Below are 24,883 nucleotides of genomic sequence, written 5' to 3'. Positions count from 1 at the left end.
AGAAGGGTTTTTTTTTAATGTACATAGATGTTCCATTGCTGGAGGTATACATATTTATGATTCTTATGTTTTGTTGATGTATGGTTCCTTTAAGCAGAGTGAAGTGTCCTTATTTATCTCTTCTGATGAACTATGGCTGGAAGTGCACTTTAACTGATATGAGGATGTAAACCCCTGCTAGTTTACACAGTCCATGTTAGTGATATGTTTTTTTCCATCATTTCACCTTCAGTCTGTGGATATCTTTTCCTATGAGATGAGTCTCTTGAAGGCAGCATATTGTTGGATCATTTTAAAAAACCCAATCTGCTAGACTATGTCTTTTGATTAATGAATTTAGGCAATTACATTAAGGGTTATTATTGAGCTATGATTTGTATCATTTTGGTTTATTTTTGTTTTTGAAGGTGACTTGGTTTTTCCTTTGATTGGCTTTTCCAATGTAGTTTGACCTTTTGCTGATTTTCATTCCTCCTCATGAAATATTTTGCTGAGAATACTCTGTAGTGCAGGCTTTCTAATTGTAAATTATTTTAACTTTTGTTGATCATGTAAAGTTTCTATTTCATCATCAAATCTGAAGCTTAATTTTGCTGGATATAATATTCTTGGTTGGCACCGATTTTCTTTCAGAGCTTGGTATATGTTGTTCCAGGATTTCCTAGGTCTGAGGTTCTGGGTTGAGAAATTTACTGAGATCCAAATTGGTTTCCTTCTATATACAATCTGGTACTTTTCTTTTATGGCCTTTAAAATTCTCTCCTTATCCTGTATGCTAGGTATTTTTATTATAAAATTCTCTCCGTATTCTGTATGCTAGGTGTTTTTCATATAATGTGCCTGGGTGTGGATCTGTTATAATTCTGTACATTTGGTGTCATGTAAGCCTCTTATATTTGATTTTCCATTTCATTCTTCAATTTTGGGAAGTTTTCTGGTATTATTTCATTTACAAAATTGCATATTTCCTTGGTTTGTATCTCTGTGCCTTTCTTTATTCCAACAAATCCTAAATTTGGTCTTTTTGTGTTATCCTATAATTCTTAGAGGTTCTAATCATGATATCTTACCGTCTTCACTGTGTGGTCAAGTTTATTTTCAAGATTATATATTATGTCCTTATTGTCTGAGGTCCTGTCTTCCAAGTCTGTTGGTGTTGATTTCTATTGATTTTTAAATTTTGTTTATCGTTTCCTTCATTTTGAGTATTTTGTTTGGATTTCTTTTAGAATCTCTCTTTGTTGAAATGAAGGTTACTAGGGTTGGGAGGGTTAGTCTTGGATGTGAAACCCCTGGAGATAGGGCATAGCAATTGCTAGTCCCTGTTGGAATACTGAAGCCCAGGAATCTCCTTTGGGGTCCACTTGTGTGTTGTAGGAGCCTGGTCTTAACTAGGGACCCCTCAATTCCTGGTCTGTAACTTAGTTTCTAAACTGTATCTCTCTCACCCCTACGCTTTTGACTTCCTCATCTGGAATCTCTCTCTGGAGGTCCTCTGGGTGAGCACCAGGATCAGTGTGCCTATTGTGGAGAGCTGTTCTGTATTGTGCAGATGAGGATCAGGCACTGAAGCAGCAGGTCGGCCATGTAGCTGTGAGTGCTGAGCCAGGTTGGTGGCTAGAGGGCTGGAAGCCTGGTGATTGGAGAGCCAGAGGGCCCTTTTAATTTCCAAACCAGTAGGACCAGGTGGTCAGTGGATGCTGGATTGGGGAGGGAGCTGGGGACTGGGCTGGTGCAGGTCCCAGCAAGTGCTGCTGGAGTTGGCCTTGAGAACCCTGTGGGTGCTGGGCTGGTTGGGTGGGTGAGCCTGGATCAAGATGTCCTCACACCCTCTTCCAACCTAGAAACCCTGTGCAAAATTCTCTCCTGACTCTGCAGCAAGATGGTGGAGAGATCTCACATGTAACCAAGGCTGGAAGACCTTGGTAGTGGTCATCCATGCCCTGGCTGTTGTTCCTAGATGGAAGTGGCTGTGTCTCTAGCTGGTGGCAGTGGCAAACCTGTAGGTGCCTTGATGCTAGGCTTCTAGGCCCCAGCTGGTGTCCTCAAATGGAAGCTGCCCCAACTAAAAATGGCAATGGTGGCAGGGGAGGTAACCCAAGATGGTGGCAGAGGTGTCCCAAGATGGAGTCAACAGATTTCAGAGATGAGGCAGTGAGGGTGGTCCATGGGATGGTGATGGGTGGCTTGTGCAGAGATACAGCTCTGTGGCAGGCAGTGCTGCCGTGGGCACCTGCCTCCAGGCCCTGTCTGGTGTCTCAAGGTGGAGGTTACCATGTTGAGGGGCCTATGGGGGCACCTGCAGTGTGCCAAGAGGAGGTGGCTGGAGGAGTCCTGTGTTGGTAGATGGGGAGCCTGTGGTCTGGGATCTTCACCCATCAGTGGGCCAGGAGATCCCCATAGGCAAGGAGCAGCCATATGTTTTCCTTTTAAATATGAAATTAATTTGCAGTACTTATTCTTGTTCTTGCTCTGTATATTTACCTTTAAAGTAAATTTTAAAAAATAAGAAAAAATATTTAATATTTACTGATACATTTACCATTTCTGACACTCTTCTTTGTTTTCTGTAGATCCAAGATTTCCTCTAGCACCCTTTTCCTTCAAGTTGAAGAAATTCCTTTTGAATTTCTCATGTACCTGTGCGGGCAACAAATTCATTCAGTTTTTAGTTTTGAAATATTTTGTTGTTCAACTTAGGTTTTGATAGATATTTGCTGGATATAGAATCCTGGTTTGAGAGTTTCTAAAAGCACTTTTAAGATGTTATTTATCTAACGTCTGGCTTGCATTGTTACTTACAAACTCTTCTCATTTCTTCCCTATATATAAGGTGTATTTCACCCTGAAGGGTTCAAAATTTTTCTCTTTATCACTGTTGTTTATCAAGTTAATTTCATTGTTTCAGTGTGTGTGTGTGATTGTATGGAGAGAGAAAAAGAGAGAAAGAGAGAGAGAGAGAGAGAGAGAGAGAGAGAGAGAGACAGAGAGAGAGAGATTGTTGAGCTTCTTGCTTTTAGGACCCACTTGCAAATATGGTAACATGTTAGACCACTTGACACTATACCTAGCTCTGTAAGACTCTGGACTTAAATCTTTGTGTCTTCAACTTAGTGAGAGTAACTAGTCCGGCAGGGTTTCTTTGTGAGTTGATTTGATAATTGTCCCCAAGTGGAATGAGGAAGGAAAGTTATGTGATTATCTGGAATATGTTCCTGTATTTTGTTCACAGTCCTCACTTTCTGTTTTTCCCCGTATTTGGAAACACGAGTGTTCATATACTAGTGTTGACGGACATTCACAAAACATTTATTTTATTGTATGGAATGCTCCATACAAGTTGATCGTTCATGATGAGATAAAAGAAATCTCATCTTTTAAAACCATATATTTCTGTTACTTATTGACATGTGTTTTTTGTCTTATCCTGAACAACAGGCCCATTGTAGAAATCTTTTTTATGGATTCAGTATCAAATGCTCTGAGATCCTGCATACTCCACGGAGATGACAATATTGATTGATTCTTAAAGTGTTTGGTGAATGCAGATGACAATAAGAACACGTCCCTTTATTTCATTTTCCTCCTTACCTGCTAATGAGAATAAGTTTCCTTTACGAAGCAGGCACGGTGCTGCCAGTATTGTAATGTCCAGTGGCTTATCTTTGGAACACAGGGTGGACATTTGAATGCTTCCTTGATGTGCTTGACAGAATCAAAAGGAGGTAGCTGTGTCCATGTGAGGATATACGTTAGCCCTCAGAGGGCCAGGGGCAGTGAGAGGACATGAAGATGAAAAATGAATTGACACTAGGGTGTCAGTGACAACAGGCTCTAGAGAGCAATGGTGGAAGGCCACAAGAAAAGTTCAGGTCATAGAAACTGAGAAAAAAATCAGGTAATGTTCCCCCAGCATCTGCCAAAATACTCCAATTGGCAGATGAAAATGAAAGGCAGGAAAGTTAAATCAGGAAGGAGCAAAGGATACTTCACAGCCAGAAGCTGCTCAAGGATTGTTGAAAGCTCACAAAAATATGTGCTTTGAAAAGTATTTGCGTTTGTCAGCTTTTCATAGCTTTGATCAAAATACCCGACCAGAGGAGGAAAGTTCATTGTGGACTTATGGCTGCAGAGGTTCCGTCCATGGTTGACTGATTCCATGAATCTGGGCCTGAAGTGAGGCAGAGTATCATGGCCAGAGGAGGTGGTGGAGAAGAGCAGCTCAGCTCACAGACTGTCAGGAAGCAGAGAGAGAGGGGGTAAGGGACCAAGGCAAACTCAGAGTCCTCCAGGCCTCACTGACCCACCTCCTCCAGCCATGGCATCTGGCTAGAGCTACCTGGCAGTTAGTCCATTCAAACCAGGAAGGACCATTAGGCTAGAGCTCTCACAGTGCAATCATTTCACCTCTGAGTATTCCCACATTAACTAAGAGCTTTTGAGCGATATCCTATATACAATTGTAATAATTCGTCCCTGGTCCCCAAAAGCCTATGCCCATCTCACAACACAAAATGCATTAGTCCATCTCCAAGAGTCCCCATAGTCTTAACAGTTCCAGCATTTCCCCAAAGTCTAAGTGCAAAGACTCGTCTGTGACTCAGGGAAACTCTTGGCTGTGAGCCCAGTAATGGACAAGAGCAAACCACATTGATTCAAGGCACAATGGCACAGAGTAAAGGTGCTCATTCCAAACTCGAGGAACAGGGGCCTGGATAGAAGGATGGGACCAAAACAAATCTCAGCTGGGCAACTGAGTCCTGCAGCTTCACTTTGGCATCTGGGGCCCGAGGTGTTGAGCTGTGCCCCTTTGTCCTTGCCCATGGCAGTGCTGTGGCCTCTCCCCAGCCCACAGCTTTCCTCCCCTGCCTCATTCTTCTGTGGTGTCCCACTTCAACTCAAGCCCCCCCAAATGGGATCATCACAGCATGGAGGAAACCTCTGACACCATAAGCTCAAAATAAACTCTTGTTCTTCTAAGTTGTTCTTGTTAGTTATTATTTTAGTCTGAAAGAGCTGACCCACACAGCTTTCCAATAAATATATATATATTTTTTGAGAACCTTCAGTTCCTTCTCTGGTTTTCTTAATACTTTAATAAAGTAATGGATTTACTGATTCTAGACTGGATCACTAGAAGTTCCTGGATGCCCCTTCACTGTTCTTTGTCTTTTTGCAGAAATTAAATGCGATTATTTTTATTTTATGAACAGGGAAGCAGGCAAGTGTGGGCCTCGGTGCTCACTGTTCATAATTCTCCTGTGCTGTTTTGAGTTCAGTGGACATCAGAGATTGGCCACTCATCAAATGGATCCTGGGAAATTGGCCTTTTTCATTTAGGTTGGTTTGTGTTTCCTTGGCTTATTTAGTATTTAATTTTTATGCCTGCCCTTCTGGAAAATTCTAAAGTCATGTTGCTAGATAATATTTTGGCATTTTAGCACATGCTTTTATTTCTTTCCTTCCCTTTAGTCATGGAAGTTTACTACACTTTTTTTTTTTTTGCTTCAGGGGAAGATTGTGGCAGGAGAGAAAAGAGAGATAGCTTCCCATTCATTCTGTTATTTTTTCTAGGTCTTCTCTAACCAGTGAACATGAGACATAAAGGCATGGATGGAAAGTCTTGAAGAAACAAGAAGTGAGAAATAATTTTTCCAGACTAGCTTGGTTTGTGTAGTTGCAAATGAGATGTTTTGGGTTCTAAGAGAAAAGGTGGCTTTCTCCCTTATCTCTAAGGAGGAAGCAGGAAGTTGAGTTAATTTCTTACCACCATGATCAAGGGGAACCTGCCCCAGATAATGAAGGTTTTGTAGCATATGTAAAAGACCCAACCACAGTCAAGTGGGGGTTCATCCCAGGGATGCAAGATTGGTTCAATATACAAAACTCAATAAACAAAATTCATCACATCAATGGACTTAAAGAATCATATGATCATCTGAAGAGATGCAGAAAAGGCATTTGACAAAATACAGCACCCCTTCGTGTTCAAACACTAAAACACTAGGGATAACAGGAACATATCTCCACATTGTGAAAGTTAAATATTTTAAACCTGAGGCAAAAATCAATCCAAATGGAGAAAAACTGAAAGCATTCTCTCCCTAAACTGGAACTAGACAGGGATGCCCTCTTCCACAATCCCTATTCAACATAGCCTTCAAAATATGAATATTATTCAGCCATATAGAAAATGAACTTATGGCATTTTCTGGTAAACTGATGGTAATTGATTAGAGAATACCATGCTAAGTGAAATAAGCCAATCCCCCAAAACCAAAGGATGAATGTTGTCTTTAATTTGTGGATACTAACTCACAACAAGAGAGGGTGGGGAGGAGAAGAATAAGAGTCCATTGGATTAGAAAAGGGAAATGAAGGGAAGGGAGGGGAGAGGGGAATAGGAAAGAGCAGAATTAGTTGGTCATAACTTTCCTAGCCTTGCATTTGCACACTGTATATGACCACAAGAATGCAGACCGTAAATAGAATAAGATATACTCTATGTATGTATATTCTGCCAAAATACATTCTACTGTCATGTATAACTAAAAATAGAAAAAAAATGCAGGTTTTGTGGCCTAATCCTAAACAAGGGCATCAGCTTGCACAGAATGTGACAGTTGACATTTCCCTCTGACTTTGACGTCTCTGGGGATTCAGGAGGTGCACCCTTCTGTTGGACCAAGAGCAGCTGCTGAGGCAGAGGGACCCACGGGAGAAGAGATGAACTGAATCCTTTTCACCAATGATGTGAATATGTACCTAGAAGAAACAAACAACCCTGTTTGAAAGAACATTTGCTAGAATTTATCAAGGTGTTTCTTCAAGTAAAAAAGATAAACACATACAAAAGAAAGCATGTGTTAACTACAACCAACCAGAAATGGAAATGGGAATAAGTGACATGTTCAAAATCCAAAAAGAGAAAGAGGATACTTAGGAATATATTTCACATGAATAGTACAGACACATATAAAATACTACATAGTTCTCTGAAGGATAAAAACCATTTTGAATTAGTGAAAAGATGCATTCCTTTCTTGGTTCAGAACACTTAATGTAACAAAATGTTAATTAGCTCCCCAATTTTTCAATTAAATAAAAATTTAAGTAGCATTAAAATGGCTTCAAAATAGGAAAAAAAATGTAATGATGGGGTCAGAGTGTCTGTCATTCAAAATACTAAACCCAGAGGCCACCATATCAAAACATTATGGTAATAAGATAGGAATGGACAAATAGACAAATTAAGGAGTACAATATAAAACTAAGAAATAGATCTCAACAGCTCCTTGGCACATATTGTAAAGATGTAAGGTCATCCTACCATCACAATACAGCCACATGGATGTTTATAGCAGTGCAATCCACACCAGTCAGGTTATGGAACCAGCCCAGATGCCTGTCAGCAGATGAATGGTTAAAGAAAGCATGGTATATGTACACAATGGAGCTTTACTCAGCCATAAAGAAGAATGAAGTCATTGCTTTTGCCAGTAAATGACTGGAACCAGAGAGGATCAGGCTAAGAGAAATAAGCCAGACCCAATAGAGTCAAGAATCAAGTGTTTTCTTTCTTATGCAGAAGCTAGACCAAAATAAGGGGGGAAAAGGGGAGGAGGAATCCCATGAGAACAGAAGAGAGATCAATAGAGTAGAGATAGGGGTTGGAGGAGAGGGCTGGAGGAGAGGCAGAAAATGTGAAGAATTTGGAATGAAACTGATCAATGATCCTGTGTACAGGAGTGAACGTACCACAGTGAATTTCACCTTTATGTATGCCTATAATGCACTAATAAAAAATTAAACAGTAGATAAGACAAATTGAGTAAAGGATGTTGAACAAAGTAAAGTAAAAGGAGGAATGGAGGGAAGTACCAAGTCCAGTGATACCAGTAGAGGGTTGACTCAGACCAGAGGGAAAGTCCTGACCATGCCATGACCTCTTCAGAGATGCTTTCTGCAGGGCCTCAGAATATACAATGAAATCATGGCGGAGGGAGGTACAGGGAAGCTCCATGTGGACTGAACTTCCAACATTGCTTCATTTTCTAGCTGGATACCCAGCTCAGCTGTTCATTATTCTTTGCAGTTATATGAAATAACCTCTAATACACAGATTAATTCCATTTCTTTTCTAATCTTTTCATTACTGCATTACTGTTATACATAATACTGGGATTTATTTTGATATAATTATGCAAGCATAGAATATAATTTGCTCCAATTCAGTCCCCAGTATTTTTCTTCTCACGTCTATGCCCACAGTTTCCTTCCCATCCACTATTTGGGCTATTTTGAACTCTCATTTAATCACTTAGACCTTTCTTTGTTACCCAAATAAGTTTTCTGTGTTCTTTGAAACTGTTTTGGGACATTCCTTATAGTAAGGTAGGTGGGTTAGGGCGATCTCCGGGATCCCAGCTCAGAGTGAGGGGCAGATGCTTGTTCTCTAGGGACACAGGGGCATGGGAGGAAGGGAAGTATTCATGTGGTCAGATGGGAGGAAGTGGAGCCAGAGATGTGATCCTTACCTGTGCTGTCCCTCCAGCTGATTGACAAGAGCACACAGCAAGAGACACACACAGGAATGTTTCTATAATGACAGGCTCTGCAGGTGCTGGGAGAAAGGTTTGCAAAGCAAGTTAGTGAGCAAGGGGTGCAGGTGGGGCTGGCCTAGTTCTCCTGCCTTTGCTCACAGTCTGGGAGGCTCAGAAGACTCCCCTGAGAAATTGACCTCAGGACCTGAGGTCAGAGTGGTTATAACAGGAAGCGGGTGAGGGGAGCAGAGGGGACCAAGTTCCCAAACTGAGTGAAGTCTTTGTAGTACAGGGACATGATCTAAGAGGGTGATTGAGTCCTGCTTTGTGACAGTAAGTAGGAAGGTTAACTATTACCCTGTAGGCATCATTTTCTTTTCTGATTTAGTTTTGAAGAAAAATTGCTTTTTGCAACCCTCCCAGGGTTCATTGTTCTGCATGTGAACTGAAACATTACTACACTGGTGTAACATTGAGGGATTGATGCAGAGTGACATATAGATGACTAATCAATTCTCAGTGTATGAGTTGTAAGAATATCTACTTGTTGAGGAAAGGCATTTCTCAGACCCATTTTTTTCTTGTGGGCCCAGGTGAGGAAAGAAGTTATTAAAGGTCCTGTGGGTGAGGACTAATAATGGTTGGAGCAGTGCTGTACGTGAAAGAGACTTTGAAACCTGCACTTTTAGTCCATGTGAACGTGGATTTTAAATCTCAACTTAAATCCAGGCCACTCTTGATTTTTATCCCCTGTCTCCTTTCTACCTATCCTATGTTTTTATCCTACCTCAGGACACTTAGAAAATTGGTCTTAATGTTGTAGTTTATGGTTAATGTATAGATTCACTTGTAGATTTTTTTTTTTTGAAGACTTAAAAGTGTAAAACAAATCAAAATCACCCATGGTCTCTCCACCTGGCAACCCACACCACTAAACCAAATTCTTTAAAAAAAATTTTTTTTTTGGCACTGTCACAGTGGTAAAACAGATACACTTAATGTCCTCTTTTAACAGATAACAGTTGCAAAGTGTCGCATGTGCTGTTTTCTATTCCTTCTGCATTGGGACAGATCCTGAGAAAGTGAGTTGGTTGTGAATCCCAGTGAAGTGAGCAACAGCTTCAGGACTCCTTGTAGATGGAACCGCTAGCAGCGAGGGGGACAGTCTAGCAGAAGAGTAAAACGCACCGCAGCAGGAGCGGGGCGACTGCCTGAGCTGCGCCTGGGACTTGCCTGGGGTTCCCTCCAAAAGGGGAGCACAGGAGGCTGCTTGGGGCGGGGCTTGGAAGGCAGCGCCATGGGAAGGGCTGAGCCCGCAAGGTCCCAGACTCTGCAGCATGGGGTGCCAGTGGTTCCTGCTCTTGTGGGTGCTCCCCCAGGCGTGGGGAAGCTCTGAGGGTGAGTGGCCCAGGGTGCCCGGGTACTGGCGCTAAAGGACCGAGAGAGGGAGCGGGCTTGGGACTTAGGGAAAGGCTCCCCTGGACCAGGGGATGAGCGCTGGGCTGCGGAGCCCAGAGCGCAGGAATGCACCAGAGATCGCGGGGTCTCTGGCTCCTAGCGCGGTGCGGGTCAGGGTAGGCGCACCCCAGCTGTCCCTCCTGGACTCACCTTCTGCTTTGCTTCCTTCCTCTCCCTGTGCTCTCTGCTCCGTGGGCCACTCGCTGTACTTACCCAGTCTTCGTTTCCCCAGTCCTGTGAAGGAGTGTCCTCTTCCGCTGTCTCCAGATCTCCTCCTTCACTAACAGCAGCTAGATGCGCACTGATGCCTTGGCCTGGTTGGGGGAGCTGCAGACGCACAGTTGGAGCAATGCCTCTGACACCATCAGATTTGTGAAGCCCTGGGCCCAGGGCACCTTCAGCAGCCAGCAGTGGATCCACCTGCAGAATACATTTCGGGTTTTTCGAAGCAGCTTCATCAGGGACATACAGGAATTCGCCAAAATGCTGTCCTTAGAGTGTGAGTTGAGCGGATGGGATCCTGGGCAGGTGCCACTGTGAGAGAATGGACATGGAAGTCCTGCTGGGAGAGGGATGAGATTGTCTGCTTTCTCCCCCTCTGAGGACTTGCACTTCTGCCTGGCCGGGCCCCAGTTTCAGGCATCAGGCCACCCACTCTCACTTCCGTCCACAGTGGGTCCCCCGGGTATCCCCAGTACCAGTCTCTTCTCCTTCATCCCTTTCAGTCCTTGAAACCTCATTTGAGTTTTGCACGTTTCTCTCCACAGATCCCATGGAGCTGCAGCTGTCTGGTGGCTGTGAGGTGCACCCTGGGAACGACTCAGAACACTTTCTCCATGTAGCACACCAAGGAGAACATATCCTGAGTTTCCAGAGAACTGCTTGGGAGCCTGCCCCACAGGCCCCCCAGTGGGTAGATTTGGTCATCAAAGTGCTCAACCAGAACAAAGGGACAAAGGAAACAGTGCAGTGGCTCCTCAATGACATCTGCCCCCAATTTGTGAATGGCCTCCTAGAGACAGGGAAGTCAGAACTGGAGAAGCAAGGTCAGCCTTCTGTCCTCTCCATCTACCCTATACTCTGACTCCTCTCGGTTTTGCCATCCAAGGGTTTTCTTTCCATTTTTAAAAATTTATTTCATTTCATTATTTTTTGGTGGGTACTGGAATTGAACTCAGAGGCATTCGACCTCTGATCCACATCCCCAGCCCATTTTGTATTTATTTAGAGAATAGGGTTTCACTGAGTTGCTTAGCACCTCACTTTTTTCTGAGGATGGTTTTGAACTCTGGATCCTCCTGCCTCAGCCTCCTGAGCTGCTGAGATTACAGTTGTGCGTCACTGCTCAGTTGGTTTGCTTTCCTTTAAGCATCAGAGAAAGAGCAGGACACAGGAAAGGATGAATAAGTCTTGAGGGTGTATTTTCTATTTATTTACTTATTTATTTATTTTTGCATTACAATTCTTAATACACAATTATTCAATAATTTATCATATTTCTGATTATATATAAGGTATGTTGACATTGAGGGTATATTTTCATATCACCCACCATCATTGAATACCTGCTGGGTTCCATGAGTTGAATTAAATCAAGACTGTGGGTCAGGATTGATTCAGACAATGTTTGAGACATGCTGTGTGCTCCAGCTGAGCTCAGGGTGTTAGAGTAGGGAGGTGAGGCATTTATAGGGCATTGGGATCAGAGGAGGGGAAGGAGTATCAGAGATGGGTCTCCTGGGCAAGGTGACACAAAGGGATCAGAGCTACCTGGAGACTTCACCTCCAGAAGTGGACATTTGGGGAGCATGAACCTGGGAGGAGGCCTGGGACCTCTGATGCAGAGTTCCCACCTTATGCTTTCCTCATCCCTTATTGGATACAGTGAAGCCTGAGGCCTGGCTGTCCAGTGGCCTCAGTCCTGGGCCTGGCCGTCTGCTGCTGGTGTGCCACGTGTCTGGCTTCTACCCAAAGCCCGTGTGGGTGATGTGGATGCGAGGTGAACAGGAGCATGCTGATGGGACGTGGCATCTCCAAGCAACCCTGGATGTGGCAGCTGGGGAGGCAGCTGGCCTGGCCTGCAGGGTGAAGTACAGCAGCCTAGGAGGGCAGGACCTCGTCCTCTACTGGGGTGAGAAAGGGCTGGGGCTGTGTTGGAAGTGGAGGCAGGTGGTTCTCCAGCATAGAGGGAGCGACTGTGAAGGATGGAGTTGACACACCAACTAGGAGGGCTAGAAGGATGGATTCCAGACACAGTAAAGAGGAAAATAGGACTGAGATCTGATGTATTAATACAAGATGAAATGGGATTGATAATCTTAGAGATCTGGAAGTTGTTGGCAAATAATGAATCCCTGGAAGCTGGGCATGGCAGCACTCATCTGCATTCCCAGCTGCTGGGGAGGCTGATGCAGGAGAATTCCAAGTAGGTGGCCAGCCTAGCCAAATTAGGGAGACCTTGTCTCAAAACAAAAGATAAGGGTTAGGGATGCAGCTCAGTGGTTTGTCCCAGACTCTAGGGTTCAAAAATCAGTACTGCATAAAAAATGAAAACAGAATTCTGGGAAACTCATTTCCTAGCAGAATGGGGATCAGGGACATATGAAAAGCAGATTAACAAGGAGAGCTGTGGTTTGCTGAGTGCTTCCTGCGTGGGGGCGTGGCCACTCTGCATCCATTGCTTTACCTGAGCATCACCACTCTCCTTTGAAGCACTATTATTCTATTTTACAAATGAGGAAATTGAGGCTGAGTTAGGTTAAGTACCCAGAGTCTCATAGAAGGTGGAACAGCTGGATATAAGATTCAGATCTGCCTGTCTACACAGCTTCACCTGTACGCTACGTTATTATATAGTGAAATGAACTGTAGTGCAGGTGCCTAGACCCTGTGAAAAGGTGGGGAGTCTCAACTTCTGAGGAATAGCAGTTGATGCTCTAAATCCATGGTGGTGGTGAGGAATAAGCAGCACCTGGCCCCCTCACATGCGCTAGACCAGGGAACTTGATACCTGGAAGGGTCCTGTGTTGACACACACCTTGTTTTCCCCCATGCAGATGGGAGCCACACCTCTGTAGGCTTGGTCCTCCTGGTGGTGACCTGTCTGGTGTTCCTCTTTATGCTCATTCTAGGCTTAACCTTCTGGATTAGGAGACTCAGGTAAGTCTCCCCTTCCATCTGCTCCTTCCCTCATTCTCTTTTCTCCATCCTCTGTTCCTGTTTTCCTAAAGGTGACTCTGTTTCTACTCCCTCACAGCTCCTATGAAGACTTCCTGTGAGTCTCCTGGTCACCTGCCTCTCTGGAGGCCGAGCATCAAGCTCCCAGGACTGTAGTCTTCCCCTGCTCAGGAACTGAGGGTGAAGTGAGCGTGGTCTTGGAGAAGTGACAAAAATAATCACCTCCTCTTTTAACATTTATCAAAGAGTTTAAGTTCTTTTTCCTTCTGTTACAAGTGATTCTGTACAGACAGCAGTGCAAACTCTTGTGTTTACCTGCAGGCAATGCGGAGATACAGGGACTAGGCTGGAAGTGCATGCATTGGCCTCTGAGTGATGGAATCTGTCTTGAGCTGGGAAGCTCACATCCTGTGCCAAGGTGGCAGCTGCGGTGGCCTGTTGCCAAGTATAAAGTCAAACTCTGGCTTGGCTGTAATCTGCATTTCCCAAGGAGACTGGAAATCTGGAATTTTATGTGACATGTCTGATTTTAAAACGTCAGCATGATTTTGCAGAATATTCTGTGTGACATCCCAAATGAACACTGCTGACTAATGACATCTCAGGTTCTCCCAGTTTGTGTCACTTTTATGGAAACTTTGGAAACTAAGAAATAGATCCGCATATTGCAATTAATATATGTATTAGATCAAATCACTGCAAGGAATGGATGAGCTGATTCTCCATGTAGAAAATGAATTTTAGAACTCTGTATTATAATATAAATATAAATAGTTTCATATATGCATATTTTGGAATGTTTTGAAAAAATGTATATATATATATTATATATATCATATATAATATTGTAATAAATATATAATATTTACCACAAAAAGTACTCAGAAACTAGAAGGTAAAATTTACATATGTTAAAAACATAAAATGTATGACAATAGGTGTCATAAACCAACTGTAAACTGGGTAAAATGTGTACTGACAGTGCCAGTTAATATTATTAATGATAGTTTCTTACAAGTTTATAAAAAATTAATACTCTAAATAGTAACTGGACAGACTAAGTTAGAATACCTCATGAAGAGAAAATCCAGAAAAGCTAATAAACATAATAAAGGATGATCATCCTCAGGAATAGTCATGGGATAAAAATCAATGTATTAGTGAGATATTCATTCTGACATCAATTTGTCATCAATGAAGGTGGATGATATGTCAGTTTTTAAACAACACTTTTGGGAAAAATATCTTTACATGAAAAATTCACTGACCTCTCAATTTGGAAATCATGTTGAAATGTTTTATTAAAATAAAAGTCCCGGAATTTGAGGATGTATGCCCAATGGGGAGTGGGCTCTCTATGCATCATATGTAAGGATGCATGTATTTTGCAGTTGTAAAATACTGAAAATAGACATGGATTTGAACTAAGTGCAGTTTCTTAAAGCAGAAACAGCCCAAATAACAAGAGCTTAAAATACTTTGAAAGTCTTTCATATAATAGCTGTCCAGAGTAGGCACTCAAGGCTTAGTTCCACAGAGTGCTGATAAGGATACAGGCTTCTTCAAGCTCCTTTCTCTGTTGGAACCCTAGTGCTGCTCTTTGAAATAGTCACAAGAGCACATCTACCTGCAAGGGAGGCTCGAATATGTATTTGGTCATAATGTGTCTAGCCCCAAACTAGACTTTGTAACTACTACATCGGGGGAAGCAACAACAGTTACCATTACAGGCGAGCATAGAACGATGTACAGTCCCTGAAGGAGTGAGTTAGATCTATTAATTTGATTTGCAGGAATTACAGTTATTTCATGAAGTTTTAAATTTATCTTAAAAACTTTTTTTGTTTATCAGCAAAAAATTATGTGTGATAAATGTCTGTCTCTGAATATGTTTATAAGAACACTTATTAAAGATAAAAATGGAGTGGATGTGGTAGATGCCTTTGAGCCCAGCTGCTTGGGAGGCTGAAGCTGGAGGATTGTAAGTTTGGAGTCAGACTGCACAATTTATTGAGAACTTGCTTCAAAAAAAGAAATTTACCATTCATCCAATGGTAAATTAGATCCCTGGATTAGATCCCCAGTTCAACACACACACACACACACACACACACACACACACACACACACATGCTAAAGCTAAAATATAGGGTTATTAAAAATATGTGTCCTCGTTCATTTGGCAGTTTTTTTATGGCACATACAATATTTTTGCATTTAACCATTGATGGCACCTTAATGTGATGCAATGCAATAATAATGTTAATGAAAATTAACACTAAATATTATGAAACGATATTAAGAAAACAGATGGCATATGAATCTGATTTATACTTCCATATGCTTTCCTATGATTTTGTAAAAGTTTGACTCTTGATCAAACTTTTACAAAATTTACAAATTACAGCCCTTGGGTAATAGTAGCTAAAGGGTTACTACATTGCACAGCTCCCTGACTCTTGATCCCTAACTCCTTGAAGACCTTCGGGGAGTTCCACACGTCAGCATATAGGGATACATTGGTTTGTTGCTAGTTCTTCTGATCATCGTTCTGACTCCCTTGCTCCAGTATCTGTTGATCAGTCAGGCAGGGTGGTGCACACCTCCCATCCTTGGGGAGGCTGAGAGAGGAGAATCACAAATTCACCCCTTGCCTGGGCAACTTAGTGAGGCCCTCTCTCAACATAAAAAGAGTTGAGGATGTAACTTAGGGGTAGAGATTCCCTGTGTTTGATCCCCAGTACTGAACAAAACAAAAACAATCAAAAAACTTAAATCAATTGCAAGTCACTCAAGAGCTTTTAAAAATGGAGGAGAAGCATCTTTTATTTTATTTATTTTTTTTTGTTTAGAAGCATCATCTTTTGTTTTTCAAATTATTTTTCTCTAGGAAAAAGTAAAACAGCATTTTACCCCAAATGCAATATGGAGGATAGATAGTACAGATTGGCTTTCCTAATCTGGAAAGATTTCTGAGATTCTTTTGCAGCCAGTGTTTAGGATGTAAATTTGGTTTAAACAATGTCATGGGACATCTTTAGATAGGTTGCTAATGACAAATTCAGCTTCTATAGTGGACATAGGGTTTTTCAGGTTATCTATTTCTTTTTTGAGTGAACTTTGGTAGTCTGTGTTTTTCAAGGAGTTTATTTCATTAAAGTGCTGATTTTGGGGGGATGAAGTCATCAAATATACCTTTATTAGTCATTTAATATCTGTGGGATCTGAAGTTATGTCACTTTCCTCATTTTCAATATGATAAATTGTGGGTTCTTTTTGTTTTCACAGATCACTCAGGCTAGAGATTGATCAATTTTTATTAATCTTTCCTTTTCTATTTACTTTGAGTTTAACTTATTATTTTCCTAGCTTTTAAAGATACAAGCTGAGGTTACTGTTTTGAGATCGTTATTTCTAATACAGGCATGTCAGTGGTACAAATTTCTCTTGAAATTCTGCATTTTTTTTTGTTGAGTTGTGAGAGTTCTTCAAGTATTTTGTATACTAGGAATTTATGGAGTTTTTACTTATGGATTTTAACATTAACATTGTGGATTTACTTGATTAGATGGTAAGTATCTATGTATTTCAGGCTACAATTTAGCAATGGATCATTAGAGGCTTGCTTTTAAGCATTGTAGTGCTATGGTTTGAACAAGCTCTGTCCAAAATTCTGGAGTTGCTATTACAATGGTAAGAGGTGGGTCCTTTAAGAGATAATTAGGCCCTGGGAACTTCTCTCTTTGGAATGAGATTCAGGCCCTTATAAAAGAGGCTGCGTGCAACATTCGGTTATCTCACTTTTCTTCTCTTAATGTCATGTGTTCTTCTCCAGAGGATATAATCTTCACCAGACAACTGAACCTGCTAGTTTAACCTTGATCTTGAAATTGCCAGCTTCCAGAAACAGTGACAAGATAAATTTCTGTTCTTTATAAACTTCCCAGTCTGTAGTATTTTGTTGGCAGCACAAGTGGATGAAGCAGACAGTATTAGAGTAGACTTTAATCTTGGATTACCTGGTCATGAAATATTGACAATAATGCCCACCAAAGGGTGAGCTTGGGCCCAGGGGCTCTGATAGGGTAGTACTTCATCTTCTGGATTAAGATCACCAATATTTACCCTGAAGACTTTTAAAGTGTTTTCAAGAGTAACAGTGATGCCTAGTATTCAAGTTGGGCCAGTGTAATGTGTATTACCACAAAATCCTGAAAGTTTTTGATGTCATAGAATCTATCATTACACAGATATGCTGGTGAAATCCAGCAATCTTTACACGACATTCAAAAATGCTGTAAGTAGTGATAATTCTGTAGTAGTCTGATGAATAACACAAGACCTGCTTCTACACTTTACATACCATATAGTTTTATTCATAGCCAAATGGTCCTGGATCTATTTAGACTCAGAGCATATGTAAGAAGGCTAGATTTGAGTCTTGTACATCTTGAATCAAAATATAAAAATCAGTAGCATTTCCAGCCATGAGTAGAGTATATCCTGGACAGCTGCTCCCCACCCCCGTGGCATATAGATTCTTAGCTGGAATTTCTGTAAGCATCGCATCAGCAAGTGTTCCTCTACTTCCGTCTAGAAGAGGGCCCATTTTGTGGCCACAGATATTGACTGGCTTCTGCACTGAATGAGGTCACAGAATTTTAGGCAGGACTGTAGCATAGGGAAATGTTGGAGATGGTTAAGATTATAAATCAGGGTGAAGACTGGCAAATTTTTCTTAAGAGCCAGATAGTAACTATTTTGGGTGATATGATCCATGTTACTACTGCTCAGCTTTATAGCCCCAAAGCGGTTTTCGACAATATGTAAATAAGTGAACATGGCTCTGTTCCTGGGAAACTTTATTTTTAGATGCTGAAATTTGAATTTTCTATTGTATCTGTTTATTTTTGCAGTGCTGGAGATTGAACCCATGACCTTGCTCATGCTAGGCAAGAGCTCTATCATTGAGCTATACTCCTAGCCCCCAGCATTTTAAAAATACACAACCCATTTTTATCTTAAGGGAGTTTCAAAAAGGTAGTAGGCTAGATTTAAAACTTAAAATAGGGAATCTATCTGATGGTTGTAGCTGACCAGTGTATGAATGATCCAGAATCATGAGGATAAAATAACACTCCTCCCTATATCCTTTTTGGGGTCACACATTCCCAGAGATTTACAGTTGCTCTGGGCTATGATGGTTGGATAGTAGAGTCTTAGGGAGCTGAGTCTTATTTTGGCATTAAGTTCATGATGAAATCAGAATTCATATTGTTCTTGTTTTTAAACCAATAAATAAAAATCAGTGGGATCAGCAAATTTAGAAATATTTTAGACAATATTGAAAAGACAAATCATGCTTTCCAGAAGGATATAATTTTAAAACAAGAACAATGTGTGAATTTTTAGTGATCTATATCAAGTTGTTGAGTTTCTGGGTCTTGGTAATGTATTCTACTAGACTGCTGTCCTCTCTACATTCCTGAAAGCAGTGCAAGAGTCCTCTGGTCTTCCCGTGTCTCCAGGACTTGGGACACTATCCTGCAGTCTAACTTGTTTCTAGATGAATACAATAAATTCACTGTTGCTTTACCTTTTATTTTCTTTGGAAATAAGAACTTGAATGTCTCTTCATGTACCTATTAGCTTTTGGGGGGGGGATTCTTTTTTTTTTAATCACATGAATTCATGGAATTTTAATTATGTTATAAGCAAAATCAAGTGCCTTCAGGAAATGATGAATTTTTTTTAAAAGTTATAATTAGAAACTCTTTATCCAAGTTACCATTTAAGCAGGATTCTTATTCAGAAATCTTACGTTCTGCCCACTTTCTTCAACAAACTTGGTGTCCTCTCATGAGCTTCTAGTGTGAGACATGTTTCATCACAACACTGACTTGCCAAGGAGACTCCACTGCTACCCGGGACAAGCTTATGTGTCCCCTCTCCCTTTCTCCTAAAAGAACAACTCAGGTCATAAGTCGAGGACATGGTGCTGGGGAACTAGAGGCTAAGATCTGAAGTGGTTGCCAGGATGACACGTTCTCTCTGTATTCTGTCACCAGCAGAAGTATGCAAGTTCACATGATAAAACTTAGGCGTGAAGGCATGTCAGCTTCCAAAATCAGTCAGTATATCCTTCCTTGCATAAATGTCAATGAAAGGCCAAGGCAGACTTGACATGTCTACCTTCCAGCTCCAAGAATCATCTCCCTGACTTCTCCTGAGTCATAAGATTCTCTCAAAAGAAAAATCCTGCTATTCTGAGGAAAATTGCTCTTCATCCTAGTCCTGAATCAGTGATAAGAATAGTTTCTTCATATGGAGTCCCAGAATCTGGGACTCCTAGAATCAATTGAAATTTCCTAAAATCTCCTATTTGTTGTTTCTCTTCCAGTACTGTGCCATGGATTCTTGCATAAAATTCTGAAATGCTGGCTCTTGGTGACTTTCCTCTGTAACTCTGTGGTCAGTGTCGTCAGTATCACTGTCAGCTTCCTCATCCTCTTCATCCAAGGTTCCTTGAGTCAGGGTTAAGTCAGAGGGTCCAACACAGGAGATCCGCTCTCTTTGGCAGTCCCTGTGTCCAAGGCTACAGAGCCCATATCTTTCCGAAGGCGGTCCAGTTGTTCTTTCTGCTGTTCACTCTGTGCACTGGCCAACGATTTCTTCAGACGTTCATCTTCAGGACGATACTCCCTTTCATATTCTTCTGCAGCCCTGGTGATTTGCACAGAGTTCATCGAAGCTAGTGCCCACAACAGCAGAGACACCCACCACCCTGAGTGAGCTGTAAAACTCATCTGATACCAGGCTCATTGAACGGGTCAGGTTACTCACATATGTAGTTGCTTGATTCAAGGCATCTTGGAAAGCCTCAAAATCCTGCATCCATTCCACTGCAAAGCTGTGATCAATGATGTCAGTCTTGTTCATAACCATAATGAAAGGCAGCTTGGTTTTGTACAAGATGCTGCAGGCATACAGCATATTCGACATAAACATCACTGGGTTAGTACTTCTTGATGTGTCCATTACATAGATGACAACTGTTGGGAGTGAGGATGCCAGGGCCTCAGTGATGATTGTTCCAGAAGCTGAGCAGATTGAATACCTCAATCTGCCCAGGTGTGTCAATCAAGACATATTTAGATGTGTTCTGGGCCTTCTCAATAAATTTCATCACCTGATCAAATCTGGTAGCAAAGAGATTGAGAGAGGTTACTATGCCACCATTGGGCCCAAGTCATATTGTTTCATGACTTCTTTATACTTCATAGTGTCACAAATATCAATATTGGCAGGAAAGGGGACTTCGTGCATAGCTAGGTCCAAGTTGATCACGTAAAGAGGACAGCTTTGCCTATGCAGGTGCCTCTTTAGCCTCTGTAAAAAAGTGTTTTTTCTGGAACCTGCCATTCCCAACACCAACAGACACATTGGGAGATTAGGAGGTCCCGAAGCCCCAGAATCTGCGGCTGCCACCGGGGCTGCCATCTTTCCCTTTGAAATTATGAAATTTTTAAATTGTGAAGCTTTTGCATATTCTGATTTTTTTAAAAAAATTATTTATTTTTTACATGTACTTTTTTGCATTACAATTCTTAATATACATATATACCACAGTTTTTCATATCTCTGTTTGTAAATAAGGTATGTTGACACCCAATTCAAGTCTTCATACATGTACTTTGTATAATGATGACCATCACATTCCACCATCCTTGCTAATCCCCTGCCCCCTCCCATTCCCTCCCACCCCTCTTCCCTATCTAGAATTAATCTAATTCTTCTTTAAATTGACTATTACTATCTTTTACCAGATTTTCTTGGATGATTGCTTTCTTCTTCATTTGCTGGAATTCATTCTGTAATTTATATTTATATTTCATCAGGGTTTGAAATTGCAAATATCTTCTTTCCATCTTCTATCTATTGACTTTGTTTATTGTCTTTGTCTCCTTTATTGACTAGAAGATCTTACTTTTTTTGTAGCTACGTTTATAGTTTGTTTGAATTTTATGTTTAATCCTTTGAACTTTATTTACAAAGTCTTTTCTTATCTCTAGGTTCATTCATTCTTCTAAACTTTTATAATTTTTTCATATTATATTTAGATACCTAAAGTATCTAGAATCTATACTTAGGTGAAGCGTTTAGAAGGCTTTCAGTTTCACACACATCTATATGTGAGGCAGTTTGCATTAGTGATTAATATCAAAGTTTCATTTCTTGCTTATGTTCCCTGTAGGACATGGGTTTGCTGAGGCTAGGCTCCAGGGTAAGGCTTGAGTTTGAGTCTGGTCCTCCAAATAGTTATTTATTCCATGGTAGAGGTAAGGGAGATCTGATGTGGGACATGCCTAATGTGGAGGAAGACGGAAACAACAAGAGAGGCTGAAATATGCAATCATCCAAAGTTTCTGCTTGCATATGGCATGTGCCATGACCACTCCCATTTCCTTCCTAAAGTCAGGTGGTGGAGCCTAACAGGATCACATTCACCTCTCATTGGATGGGAGGAAAGATAGAGGAAGAGTAATTATTTACAAACAATGCCATCTAGCAACTTCTCAACACACACACACACACATCCTTACATATAATGCATACATACATGTATATGAATATATACACACAATTATATAAATAATCTATTACAAATATATATTACTATAGTTTTAATATCTTTTATCAGGTAGGAAAATTTCCCTTGCCATTCTCTTTTATTTTTAAAGACTGGCTTAAGTTTCCAGGCATTTTTATTCTTGCATATAAACAGCTTATCAATTTTGATCATATGGTTTATTATATTGCTAGGTTGATAATAAAATTTGCTTGTGTGTATTACATTAGCATCATTTAATATGCTATAGAGAAGCATACAGTGACCAAGGCCAGAAAACTGGATGTTACTTTTGACTACCCCTCCTCTCTTTACATTTTAATCTAAATTGTCATTGGGGTTTATAAATCATACATATTTTATATCATTTCCCCCCTTCTCCTTCCATTCTTTATGACTACTTCCTTAGTCAGATCTTCATTATTTCCTACCTGTCTATAGCTCTTGATACTTCTCCCCATATCTAGTTTTGGTTACATTTAGCCTATTACACACCTTGCTACCAGAGTAGTAATTCTAAAATAAATATCAGATTATTTTTAATCCAATTAGCATTGCCCTGTTGGTCTATGATGTTGAACATCACTTTATGTATTATTATTTACATGCATTTTTTTTGTAAAATGCCTATTTCTATATTTTGACTCTTATTTATTTATTTTTGGTACTGAGGATTGAACCCAGGGGCACTTAACCACTGAGCCACATTCCCAGCCCTTTCTTTTTAAAATTTTTAAATTTTGCTAAGTTGGTAAGTTGCTGAGGCTGGCTTTGAACTTATGATTCTTTTGTCTCAGCCTCCTGGGTCACTGTGATTACAGGCATGAGTCATCATGCCCAGCTTGACCGTTTTGATATTAAAAAATTTCCATGTCATTTTCATTTAAAATTTAACAGCATAGAGTTTTTCATCTTATCTTTTTGATCTGTGATGAATATGTATATCATCTTATTTTAAATTTATAATATTATTTATTTGACCACTGTTTTCTTGCTTATTCTTGCATAAATTTATCTGCTTTGTTGATTTCTTTTCCTCAAAGAATCAGCTTTTGGCTTATGGTTGTCTTTGTTTTTAGTTGTATTGAATTCTTCTCCTCTTTGTAGTTCCCCTGCTATTAATCCTTTGTTTTTTTAGTTTTCAGGGTTTCTTTGTTCTACTGTAAACATTTTTAAAGAAAATTTTCTTGAAATACCACTTCATGCAAAAATGAAGGTAACCACTGTAAAGAAAGCCAAAGGAGACAGAAGCAAGGTGCAGAGGCACAGTGGCAGGATGGAGGGAAGGCAGAAAGCCCCAGTCCAAGCTGCCATCTTTACTTATACAATAGGTGACACAAGGTCACTGGCATCAGTAGTACATTATTGTTCATTATGTCCTTAGGCAGGTTACAGAGATAGCAACATTATGCAGCTTATTCCTCAGTTACTATAGTTGCAATGTACAATGTTAGGAGCTTTGTGCAGCTCTCAAAACATCGAAGAGTTTGAGAATTCTATACATGCCTACAAGACTAATATTTTTAATTGTGGGGTTAAAAAATTTCATACCCATGTTGTATTTTGGTCAGTTGACCTTGTTGTTAAAGATGAGATCTGTAGAAAAATCTTCCTGTGGTTTAAAAATTTTAAATTAAAATTTTAAATTTTTGGATTTTACTTCATTAGGTATACACATATCTAAAATTTTAGGTGGTCATAGTGAGGTGAAACTTTTATTAGCAAGAAATAACTTTCTACCTCTTTCTTTCAATCATGCTTTTTATCTTAGTCTTTTTTGTATATAATTATAGTTATACCAGTTTTCTTTTGTTTACTGTTTGGACAATATTCACTTACTTTGTTTATAAAATAACTATCTAATATTGAAAAATCTAAGTATTCACAGAAGTATAGACAGCAATATATTATGAATCCATGTAATTGCACAATTATAAAATTTTTCAAATCTGTTCTATTTTTAATTTGCATTTTCTTGTTTAGCGATGTTGAGGACCTTTTCATATGCTTTTAGGCCATTTGTGTACCTTGGGAGAAATGTCTATTTAAAATCTTTGCTTAGTTTTTAAAAAATCACATCCAAATCCAATATCTTGAAGCTTTCCTGCTGTGTTTTCTTCTAGGAATTATAAAGTTTTAGGTCTTACATTTTGTTATGAAATTCATTTTGAGTTAATTTTTGTATTTGCTATAAGGTAAGGGTTCAACTTCTTTCTTGTGCCTGTGGATATCCAGCTTACCCAGCACCATTTGTTGAAGTGACTATTGATTCCCCATTGGATAGCCTTGTCTAAGATTATTCGACCCTGCATGCAAGGATTTACTTCTGGGCTCTTTATTTGGTTCTATTCATGTTTATGTCCATCTTTATGCCAGTCCCACACTCCCACACTGTCTTTAGTTCTGCATACTCTCTCTCTCTCTCTCTCTCTCTCTCTCTCTCTCTCTCTATATATATATATATATATATATATATATATATAATTTTTTTTGTGGTGCTGGGGATTGAACCTAGGGCCTATGCATGTGAGGCAAGGATTCATCCAACTGAGCTATATCCCCAGCACCCTGCAATATGTTTTGAAATTAGGGAGTTTGAGGCTTCTAGATTTGTTTTTCTTTCTTAGAATTGTTTTGACTATTTGGGGCCCTTTGAGATTCCATTATGGAATTTAGGATGGAGGATCCTAATTGTTTTTATTTAGGTAAAGCCATTGGACCTACTTTGGGAAATATCTTCTCCTAAGAGGATTTGCTTTTGTCTTCTTACCTTTTCAGAGGTTCAGGTTCAGCATGGTGGTTTAGGACTCAGCTCTCACTTTCTTGCGGTTTCAAGGATGAATATGCCGTTAATGGATTTCCTAGGGGAATTCACTGCAGGGTATCCATGCTTTCTTTTCATTTTGCACATGGAGACTGGCTCCTTGAAACTCTCAGTTGCTGGCTGCTCTATTTCCTGCTGTTTTGCCTTAGTGGTCTACTGTTTTTGGATTGAGCTCGATGCCTTCAAAGCCCGAGTCTCTCTCCTCTGCTGTGCAGCTCCAGGTTGAGCTCTTGTTTATGTTTTCATTTGCTC

General features: G+C 40.4%; 1 protein-coding gene and 1 pseudogene across 1 annotated transcript; one reads left to right on the top strand and one right to left on the bottom strand.

Annotated features, from left to right (window-relative positions):
* The first annotated feature begins 10,223 nt into the window (after nt 1-10,223).
* LOC144364766 (antigen-presenting glycoprotein CD1d-like) lies at nt 10,224-13,918 on the top strand. The gene is made up of 5 exons (XM_078024953.1): nt 10,224-10,500; nt 10,769-11,047; nt 11,887-12,132; nt 13,058-13,160; nt 13,258-13,918. The coding sequence occupies exons 1-5, from the start codon at nt 10,296-10,298 to the stop codon at nt 13,277-13,279; spliced, it is 855 nt and encodes a 284-aa protein (XP_077881079.1). The 5' UTR covers nt 10,224-10,295; the 3' UTR covers nt 13,280-13,918.
* Nucleotides 13,919-19,465: 5,547 nt separating this feature from the next.
* LOC101962260 (GPN-loop GTPase 1 pseudogene) lies at nt 19,466-20,678 on the bottom strand (annotated as a pseudogene).
* Between the last annotated feature and the right edge of the window lie 4,205 nt (nt 20,679-24,883).

This window comes from Ictidomys tridecemlineatus, chromosome 11 (genome assembly GCF_052094955.1).
Source record: "Ictidomys tridecemlineatus isolate mIctTri1 chromosome 11, mIctTri1.hap1, whole genome shotgun sequence".
NCBI lineage: Eukaryota > Metazoa > Chordata > Mammalia > Rodentia > Sciuridae > Ictidomys > Ictidomys tridecemlineatus.
This window is presented reverse-complemented; position numbering and strand designations above follow the sequence as displayed.